The sequence below is a fragment of the Equus caballus genome, chromosome 3, assembly GCF_041296265.1.
Source record: "Equus caballus isolate H_3958 breed thoroughbred chromosome 3, TB-T2T, whole genome shotgun sequence".
NCBI lineage: Eukaryota > Metazoa > Chordata > Mammalia > Perissodactyla > Equidae > Equus > Equus caballus.
In genome coordinates this window covers 60502298-60512891 of record NC_091686.1, presented here as the reverse complement: position 1 = coordinate 60512891, position 10594 = coordinate 60502298, and the positions used below count along the sequence as shown (strand labels likewise).

Here is a 10594-nt window from a genome sequence, read left to right as displayed (position 1 = left end):
TCTTAGTTTTGACAGGCTTTAAATCCTATGTTTACATGGACTATAACTAAAGAATAAATATATGAAAAAATAGAAGTATGTATTTTAAATGAGATCAAAGGTGTAATTTTGGGGGGGTCTTTTTATTTCTGATGAAGTTGTTCAACTGCATCATCTTTAAAAATTGTAATTGTGTCCATACTTTGTTTTAAAGTATTTTTTTCCAGATTGTGAAAGTAATGCATACTCAAAAATGCCTTTTATTTTTCCTTATCTTCAGTGATGTGGTTAAGTGCAGTTCTAAAGTCCTAGAAAGTAGTAATGAAAATTCTTGGATTTATTTTCAGTATTTTAAAAGTCTGATAGAAATCACCTATTAAAAAATCTGCACAAGCTAACAAAAATAGTTTCTCTGAATTTAGATGGCATTATAACTTGGTGATATGATGTTGATTATCACACTCTAGAAGTTCTGATAGCTATATGCCTGTCATTAATAGAAATGTCATTACATAACGAGAACAACATATTTGAAAAGTAAAGCCATTCAAAACATAAAGTCCTTGGGGAGAAATATTTAAAGGGTTTCCTGGTAATAAAAAATTTTGGAACTACCCTAAAATACCACTTAGACCCTACTATCACACCCTCCTTTCATCCGTCTGCTTGCATTGTCTATGAAAAACCTCTATGTCCCAAATATCTCATGGTTCAAGAGCAACCTACATACTCATGGTCAATTCCATAACACTGATCTCTCATGGGAACGATTTAGTTGCTCCAGATTACCCAGGCTCGTTTCATCAGAGGCACAAGAATGAATCAATTGTAATAAAATCCTTCTTTCCTGCAAAAGATCTCAGCAGTCACAAAATAACTGTGTTGAACACTGCTAACCAATCTTAACGATTAAAGATCACTTCCAGGGGCCGGCCCGGTGGCTGAGTGGTTAAGTTCGTGCACTCTGCTTCAGCGGCCCAGGGTTTTGCTGGTTCAGATGCTGGGCGCAGACATGGCACCGCTCCTCAGGCCATGATGAGGCAGCGTCCCACATGCCAACTACAAGGATCCACAACTAGAATATACAACTATGTACTGGGGAGATTTGAGGAGAAAAAGGAAAAAAAAAATCAGGGCGAGGAGGACGTTTACCAAAAGAAAGATCACTCCCAGAAGTGACAAACGCTTCTGTTCAAAATCTAGGCCTCAGAGCAGCTTGGTGGTTTAGTAGCTTGACAGAAATTTAAGATTCCAAAACGTTATGAGTTTGTATTTTCAGTTAGCTAACTTCCGAAAAATCAGGAGATTAAAGTTTTGCATAGGGCCTTTTGCGGAGTTGGCCATCCCAGTCTTCCAATAAAACCATCATCCTATATGAGTGTTCACCAGCCAATACACAAACACCCAAGTAGAGAACATCTGAAGAAACTTCCTTGTGCTACCTCACCAATGAGAGCAAAAACTCTATGAACTTTACACAGCTTGTTACCATAAAAACCAACGATTTCAAGAGCCTTTTAAACTAGATGGCTTTCAAATAAATCTGTGTAATTTCCTCGAAACTGTATTTAAAATAATTCTTCATGTATAAACATGAGCTTTTTTTTTTGGTCTGAAGATAATTCAGTTTTGGTCAGATTCTCAAAAGATGACCATTTTTAACAGTATGAGCAACCTTGTCTGCAGGAGAGTGTTTCTCACTTATTTCTAACTTGTGCTGATCTTTCAGAAACCAAAATCTTATGCATTATTTGAAATTCAGATTGTAAGTAAAAAAGAATTATGTTGAATATTCTTCAAACTACACTTCAAACCCACCACCCTCTGAGATTATGATGTGCCTCCCCAAATGGGAGTACGCTCTTGAACAAGTACTGACAGAAATGTAAAATGGGAGATTAAACTGCCACTTGAAAGTAGTACAAATTAAGTCTTCAGAATGTTCAACATAGCCCTGTAATCCGAAGAACACTGTATCCTTTCCTAGTTTACAAAAACCAGTGGTTGAGAAGTTAAAGGTGAGTTTTTTTGCTATTCTCCAAAACTTGCTAAAATTCCACATTCAATTCAACTATTTCAAAACAAAGAAAAGTAAAAAACCCCAACCAAACCTAAACAAACAGGCTATATTTTTATGGCAACATATTTTTGAATGATTTTATACAAAAGATAAAGTTGCATTGCTTTTGCTCAAAAAGTTGAGACCACAGTAAACAGCATTTTAGGTTGGAACATTTGAAAGGTTTTTACAGGTTTTTCCTGATTTTAACACTACATCAATTTAAATGGTATACACATCCCCCCACACAATTTTCTGAACTAAAAATTGCAGTCTACATACGTGCAGTATTCTTGAACCACTTTTAATCACTAAAACTTAGTATCTTGTGGTTGACATCCTATCAAATCTTGGTAACGAGTGATGATCAATTTTTTCAGATGTCTTTGTATTAAAGTTTATGAAGATTAGCTAATGGCTCAGTCCCTGTCATCATTATGAAAACTAAGATGCATCAAAGAGAATGGAATAAAAGCTCTGCTTATCCATGTTAGTATCCCAAACTCTTAATATTCATAGTATTACAAACATAGCTATGAAACTATGGAATATTAACTTGTTAATCAATGAAATCTCTAAGAAAGTTTCTGTCAGGATGAGTACCACCACACAGAACTTGGTCATAACCATTCGGGAAGGGTATTTAACAAGATATACAGACTAGTAAATACTTGTCACTGGTACTTCAGAATTTCTACCCCTACTCCTTTAATTAACTTGTCGAATTACTTAGCTTATGAGTACTTCAGAATAACACCTTTATCTTAACTTTATCAACCTTTCATCTGACCACAAGTGCCTAGAGCAATTAGCCTTGGAAACGCATATTTCAAGTTGGCATTTATGGGGCCAACAGTCTGAGTTAAATCTAGAGTCTAAAGCCCCCTTGGGGAAAAAAACAAGCGCATTCTCACTCCCCCAAATCTTTGTAAAAGATCTGACAATAATCTCTAGATGCAGCATATTTCTTCAAAGTCGATATATATATCAAGACTTGATTGAAGTTTGATTTTGTTTAAAAAGCCTTTATTCATTTTGATCAGGGAAAGGACAATCTCAATGTCAACTTGTCACCCAATCATAAATTTGAACTTACAGGATTCACTGCTCTAAAGACACTGCACTTACTGACTTTGACAACTTAAAATGAAAATCTTCCTTCTGTTCCCTAAGGTTGCATGTTGCAATAAACAGAATTCCTTGCAATAGCCAACACTGGTACTTGGCCTAGGTGTAAGGTCAAATAGCAAAACAGGAGCAAAACAAGGCCAAGAGCATTTTAACTTGATAGCCCAGCAAATACAAACATCATTGGAACAAAGAAAGTTGCAGGCACCGAATAAAACAAAAAAAGGCAGGTTCATCAGCATAAAAAATTTACACTTGGTTGAGGGTGAGGTCAGCTACTCCGCATGTGTGCACACGAACGCCAAATCCTAGTAGTTAACATGGAACTACAGAAACAAAACTTTTAACTTAAATCAAGTAACTACCACGGCATGTAAAACTCAAAGCTCAGATTTATCCAGGAAATCCTCAAAAAATCTAGAGCGGAAACTCTTTTTAATGCACCAGGAAGATCTGCTGCAATGACACGACTCAGTCATGCTTAGACCTGCATTAATAAATGCTGAAGACTTAAAGTACACCTTTCCCACTATTCCTTCCTATGTCTCAATACAGATTTGCTTAACTATTTAACTCATGCACTAACTGCATTAAAAATGATGAGATCTACTACCATGACTTTTTCTAAGAACTCATACTACATAAGTTAACACCCAATAACACAGCTTCCTAAGAACGCCCCAATAGAAAACATCTTGTTCAGTTTGGTGCTTGCTGTGACATAATACGAACAGAACACAACTAATTTACTCAGCTACTACTGCCAATATCTTAACCTTTGCTCAAAGTTTAATAACCTCATACCTATCGGCCAAAACCCTTGTTACAATGTAACTACTTTTGATATTCTTAAACTGTAGCTCCTACCACACTTTGACAGTGCTTTTTCCCTGGGTATATCTGGACATTATTACCAAGAACAATCATGATTAGTCAAAGCTCTTTTTAGCAGACCACTAATGAAGTCAGAAGTATTTAGCAAATCATGACAAACAGCTTTCCAAAGACAAGAAAGCAAATTCTGTTCCATTCATAAAGAGCTACCAAAATGCTTTCTGCCATTAAAAAGGCACTCTTCTCCAAAACATAACCCAGAAGACTTATGGTCTACTAAAAAGCTTCCACTAATCACAATGCTATGACTCTCACAGGGACTTCCATGACAAAGTTTCCAGATACACAGAAAGGAAACAACATTATTCAAAGGTATGGTGGAAGCCTCAGTTACGGTTAACAGGGAAATGGAGCCTTAGAGCACAGAATACATCTAACAAAAATGGGGAACGGGGTGACACTGTAGCTGGCTATTCAAAAAGGACCACAGTTTCTCCCTATGGACCAACAGTCCCTACAAAATAAACTGTGCCTTAATTATTGCTTATTTAAAATTACACTTTTACAGAGCTATTTAGTACCTGACACAGAAAAACAATCACATAAGGAAGCATTTATTTGAGGTTTAACATGAAATCATACAAATAAAATTTGTATAAACACAAATCCACATTGAGTCATAACACAGATAGCAAAGGACAAAGTAAAAACAAAGAAAACTAATTGGCAGCTATATACAGTTGGACACAGTTGTGCCTTGTACACTAGAAAGTCTTTTACAAAATAATCATCTTAGATCAACAGAAGACCAATCTTCAATGTCGTCCTGCAAGATGGGTTACTTTAGCAATCTCCTCCTAAAAACAAAAACAAAATAGCTATTAGATTTGTGCAACTCTTGACAAGCTTTCAAAGGTCCACTTTCATGAACTGTTTTAAGTCCTCACTTTATTCTTTTCTTCAATAATTAAAGATCACATGCATATTCATTGGCAAAATGCAGCTTGGGTAATTAATAAATTCACCCTGGAATTCCCAAATGGTATTTAATTTAAATCTATTTAGAAGAGAAACTGGGAGTGCAACCTTCCCATATTCACAGGTTGCACTGTGCTAGATTAAGGTCTACTAGAAGCATCTCTAGTAAACCAAGTAAAATGCTATCACAAACATGCATTTCTAATAAGCTTATTATACTGCAAGAAAACGAAATGTTTTGTGCATATGATCTTTAATTTATATCCCAGATTTTAAAGTTCTTGTTTTGGTTTGTAGATTTCACTATTAGCTATAAAAAGAAAAAGCAAGCATTAAATCTTAAAGAATGAACACTTAAAATGAGGCTCCACAATTGAAATACAACACTAAACAGAAGACCAAAATGATTAAGCTGTAAAAAGGCATTTATGTACTTTAACTCCTGTAAAAAACCATTTAAGTTAAGTTTAGACACTTAATCTTCAAAAAGATTAAAAAAGAAGCCAAAGTCTGAAGTTTTCCACTTTAATCTTTACGCTGGTACATGAAGTTGGAAGAGACCATACCACAGGACAGCGTTTTCTGGTGTATGCCTTGCGCTCTGCCCGCAACGTGCGACCCCCAGAGATAGACGTGGTCAGGGTGACACACGGCCTGCAATGAAGTTCCCGCTGGCGGGTACAAACAAGGTATAATGTCAGAGTTAGAAGACAACATTCTTGTTTTCCTTAAGTTGTACCCATTTCAGTACTTTACCTGTTAATAGTTCTAAAAAAGTTTAATTATTCCTCTAGACCACCTGGTACACAAAGCAAACAGAAAAACTCTTAAGTTTTTCTGTAATACTAAAGAAAGTGAGATAAGACTTTAAAGTTAAAGATCTATAGACACTTTAGGCAAAACAGGCTCATAAAGCAATTAAGAAATGAACAATTTAGTAAAAACAGGCTACATAATATTTTGTTTTTACTTATTTTTCATTTGTCTATTGATCTTTAAATTAAATTAGACATTTCCACTGGTTTCTCGTACTCTTATACACACCTGTTTTCTCCAATGTCCTCCTTTAGTATGGCTGGTAATTGTTTTGGTGATTGCCACCCCCTCGAGATGCCTTGCCGTAAGTGCTCTGTTGGCCTATTTTGAAAAGACAAAAATTTGTATTTAGATAGTTTCTATGAAATGGTTTCATTATAAGTATATTTAAAAACTATTAAACGTGTAAAATTGTGCATGCCAAACATTAAACTAATCATGTTTTAATAGCCATTATAAACTAATCATTATCATTTATTCTAGAACATTTATATCAAAGCCCCTGTATTAGTGTAACCATCCTATGACTATCAGATGCCTCAAAAATGTTAACTCTCAACACTTCAATAAATGGAAAACCCATACACACAAGCAATTTCAGAATGGGACTGTATTTTTAACACTGAATTTTAATACCATTGGGTTTATGAAATTAAGTTAAATATTCTTACCACTGTAGTCTGCATATCCCTGTCCATATCCATAGTTCCCATAGTTATACCCAGTATAATCATAGCCGCCATAGCCACTATAGTTTTGATCACCACCATAGGCACTATTGTAATTTCCATATCCTTGATCATAATAGTTATTAAATCCTTGGTTCCAGTTTTGGCCCTGACCTGAAACAATGCACAATGATCGTTAGGAAACAACTTCTGACCCCAATGCTAACATAAAATGACGCATTCCCGTCTCTCACCCTGCAAATCTTAAAAAGGCAGGACAGACATCCATAATGCTATCTGCTTGAAAAAACTATTTTTCTAGTTGTCATAAAAAAGGGGGCAGAAAGTCCAATTGTGCCAGTATCAAGCTTCCTAAATTTAAGGGAAAATCAGGACAAAGGTGAAGACAGGTAGACTGTTTGGCTTTAAAACAAGGACTAATGCCCAAGAAAACCTATCACTCCATGGGGTATCATGTAATTTAAAATACATTTAATAGTATAATTTCCCCATCAGTGATGACACTGTCAGAGTGGCCATCCTCTGAAGAAGTGAAACCAGTCAACTCATTAAAAACAAAACCCCACCCACTAAGCTAAGCATTTTCCACGTTGGAAAAGTTTAAATTTGGATTTACTTTCTTATGGGTTTATTCATATTTGGCAGCTGACAGCTTAAACCATTGAGCCATTTCCCAAGCATTAAGTCTCACCTCGGCCACGACCCCTAGTACCACCTCGTCCACCAGCTGCAGCACCTCGTCCTCCTTTTTGTTGTTGCTGTTGCTGCCTATATACTTCTTTGGGCTGTGCAACTTTGATTTCACACTATAAACAAGTTTTGAAAGCAAGCAAAGAGAATGGTTACAGAAATTCTAATGTTAAGCCATTTTGTTCTTCTCAAAGCAGACTGAAAATTTCACACACACAACGCACACAAACTCCTTAAATTTTTCATTTAATATAATTAAAATGGCTTTACCTTCCCAGAACCAATTTGATGATATCTGCTTTCTAACAATTTCTTTACTGGCTCTTCGTCTGTATATGTAATAAAACAAAATCCTCTTCTTTCATTTGTTTTTGTATCCATGGGAAGTTCAATATTTTCAATCTGAAATCAAGATGCACACTCAAGATCACCCAGTAATGGTAAAAAGCTACCAAAAGGTCTTAGAATGTCACAAGTCCTTTTCAAGCTTCAACATGTTATTCTAATCAGATGACTTCTGTATAGAGACTGCTGCTTTATCATTACCATCAAACTAGAGTGATTTACCTGTGAAGCATTTAGAAGCGAAACCAAAACTTGCTTTATTTAATATCATTTCATACTGAACAGACACCAATAGTTATTAAGTCCAAACACTGACCATACCAAAGCATCCATGTTTTGGCCAAAATAAATTAGATATTGGTTTGCATTACAGCACAGAAAGCAATGATTAAGACGTGGTGATTGGAAGGGATCTGAGTGGTATTTTAATCCCATCCTCATCTGACATGTGAATTTGTTCTGTAAGAAGTGGGCCAGGGATGAATATTATATAAACACATCAAATATAAAACACATGTAAATATAGAATCAGCGCACCTCTCCAAAGGCTCCAAAATATTCTTTAATTTGTTCTTCAGAAGTATCTGGGCTCAATCCACCCACAAAAACCTTTTTAGGGGGCTCCTTCCCTTTTAAAGCTTTGGCCCTTTTGGGGTCTATCAATTTGCCATCCAGTTTGTGTTCTTTCAGTTCCAAAACCTAGAAGACAGATTTATTTAAGCTGACAGCAATGTACAATCAAGCCCCTGAACAACACACAAAAAGTATACAAAAGCAGCACAACGCAAAACACGTTCCTACCTTATCAACACTAGCAGCATCTTTGAAAAGCACAAATCCAAATCCTCTTGATCTTCCCGTGACTGGATCTGTTTTAATTGTGCAGTCTACAACTTCCCCAAATCGAGACAAATACTCAGTCAGATCTTTCTTGCTTGTATCCCAGCTCAAGCCTCCAATAAACATTTTACTAGAAATAAAAGTGTTTTTGTTTTTTAAAAAGTTAGCAGTAGCCCAAAACGATTACTTCAGTTCTGGGATTAATGATGTTTACCTATGAACTAAGTACGGGGAAATTTACTCCTACGTACAGATAATTTAATACACGCTTAAAGATATACATAACCACAGACCACAAAAATCCCCAAATTCCATCAAGGTCACTTATGGAAAACAGTGGACAGCTTGCTCTCCACACTACACAATGCCAAGTTTAAACAAGGCCAACATGACACGTTAACGATGATTTTAGGTTACAAAATCCAACTTCCTAAACCAACCCCTCACAACTTAGTTCCACCCTCTTCCTCAGCTGTCAAGCCAACGTTCCAACTAAACAACTCATCAGACCACGTTCTGGGGATCTGGGACCCAGTTGTCTACTGGTTCCCAAGCCAAAACTTCCTTAAACTGTCCCCAGAAAAACTGCGCGGAGCACCAACACACACAATGAAGAGGCGGCGGCAGCTGCAGCCTGCGACGCAGCCAGCCCGGCCCCTCCCCCTCGGGCCCCACGCGGCGCCTGCGCACTCGGGACACAGATGCCGCCGCCCTCCTCCTCCAACCCCTCCGCCCTTCCCCCACCTTCCGCCGGCCTCTCAGTCACCCCCTCCGTCTCCTACTTTCCTCTTCCCTCCAAGCCAGGGAAGCCCGGGGGGCACGCGGGGAGCGGACTCGGGGCAGGAATGGGGGCAGCGCGCGGCTCCCGAGGGACGAAAGGCGCGTGCGGCGCGCTGGGCAGAAGGGAGAAGCGTGCGGTACCCGTCATCCTGCTGATTCTTGCTCGCGTTGATCTTGGACCCCTCTGCGAACTCCTCTATGTTGCTGTACTCGTTCATGTCCTCCATGGCGGCGGAGCTGTCGGTCGGGGTGTGCTGGCGCGCAGTCCGAGTCGCGGCGGCAGCGGCGGCGGAGCGTTGTATGGAGCCGGATTTAAAATGGCGGCGGAAGAGATCCGGGCGCCGCCTGCGCCCTCCCTTTATAGCCGCCCCGCCCGCCAATCGGGAGGGCTGCTGGGCGGTGACGTGGCGCTGGGCTCGGCGCGCCCCCTGCCGGGCAGCGCTGGGAGCGAGCGAAGGGAGGAGCGGGGCGAGCTGCCGCGGCGCCCGCGGCCGCCAATGGGAGAGGCTGCGGGAGGCTAAAGTAGCGGGCGCGGAGGGGAACAATGGCGGCGGCACATGGGAAAGCCGGGGCGGGACCTCCATCGCGGCCCTCCCGGTGAGGAGCGACGTCGCGGGTGAGGGGCCGCGGGCTTGGGAGGAGAGAAGCGTCAGAAGAGAAAAACGAAAGGGCGAAAAGTCCTGGAGTCAAAAATCCCGAGCAGCGCCGTCACAGGGCCACAGTCCCTCTTGCCTTGAGCGCCTTTGTCTCTGGCGTCCGGTCCAGCCCACTCCTAGCCAAGAGCCGTCAACCCCGCCTTTTTCCGCCCTCGGTCCCCGAGTGCCGAGCTGCTGCGGCGGGGGCTGCTACCGATTAGCGCCGCGGCCGGGCCGCTCCGGAAAAAGGCGGACTGCGCCCGGCGCCGGCGGCGAGGCAGCGAGCGCGCCCGTCAGCCCGTCCGCCCGCCGCGCGCACGCGTGTTTTGTCCTCGAGCTGGCTGAAACCAGCCCAACAGGAAGCGGGCGCGCGGCGGCCCCTCAGGGCAGCGGCGTGGCCCGAGCGCCTCTTCCGCTACGACCGCTGGCGCGCAGGCCGAGGGGGCGCGGCGGGCCTGCGTTGCCGATGAGCCGGAACCGGGACCCGGCGCGACCTCTTTTGCTGGCAGAGGGCGGGAGGGGGGCGCGGGCCCGGTCAGATTACTGTAAATATGCAAAGGCGGAGGCAGTGGGCGGGGAGGGGGTAGGTGCCGTAGAGGGCAAGGGGCACTCACATCCCCGGCGCGCCACTCGCGGGGCTCCCGTCTGCACGTGCCCCGGGCCTCTCCCGCTCGCTCAACCAGTCCGCGGAGAGCGCGCGCCCGAGCGCCCGGCTCCCGCGTTCGCTCCTTTGTTCCCGCCCACGCGAGGCCCATTTTGACGGATCGGGTTCGAGGCCCTCTGGCGGCCAATCGGCGTCGGCGCCGCTGCCGTCGCCCTCC

General features: G+C 41.6%; 1 protein-coding gene across 5 annotated transcripts; it reads right to left on the bottom strand.

Annotated features, from left to right (window-relative positions):
- Positions 1 to 3047: 3047 nt before the first annotated feature.
- Positions 3048 to 10114, bottom strand: HNRNPDL (heterogeneous nuclear ribonucleoprotein D like). Of its 5 annotated transcripts, XR_002806969.2 has the most exons (9): positions 9280 to 10114; positions 8320 to 8488; positions 8056 to 8217; positions 7444 to 7575; positions 7175 to 7289; positions 6466 to 6636; positions 6023 to 6115; positions 5545 to 5649; positions 3048 to 4857 (listed from the first exon to the last, which is right to left on the bottom strand). XR_002806969.2 is itself a non-coding variant. In XM_070263610.1 (8 exons), the coding sequence occupies exons 1-7, from the start codon at positions 9720 to 9722 to the stop codon at positions 6045 to 6047; spliced, it is 1263 nt and encodes a 420-aa protein (XP_070119711.1). In that variant the 5' UTR covers positions 9723 to 10114; the 3' UTR covers positions 3048 to 5649; positions 6023 to 6044. The 5 variants fall into 5 exon arrangements, 3 of the variants coding, with proteins under 3 accessions (XP_070119711.1, XP_023493612.1, XP_070119710.1); XR_011437511.1 differs by having other exon boundaries at positions 5545 to 6115; XM_070263610.1 differs by having other exon boundaries at positions 3048 to 5649.
- Positions 10115 to 10594: the final 480 nt, after the last annotated feature.

Excerpts from the sequence above, each read along its gene's own strand:
- HNRNPDL (XM_070263609.1), bottom strand. The coding sequence starts at position 9,722 with ATGGAGGTCCCGCCCCGGCTTTCCCATGTGCCGCCGCCATTGTTCCCC. Across the intron at positions 8,218-8,319 it reads ATGCTGCTAGTGTTGATAAG|GTTTTGGAACTGAAAGAACA; the intron begins GTAGGAACGTGT and ends TCTGTCTTCTAG. Across the intron at positions 6,116-6,465 it reads GGGATATGCAGACTACAGTG|GCCAACAGAGCACTTACGGC; the intron begins GTAAGAATATTT and ends TTTTCAAAATAG.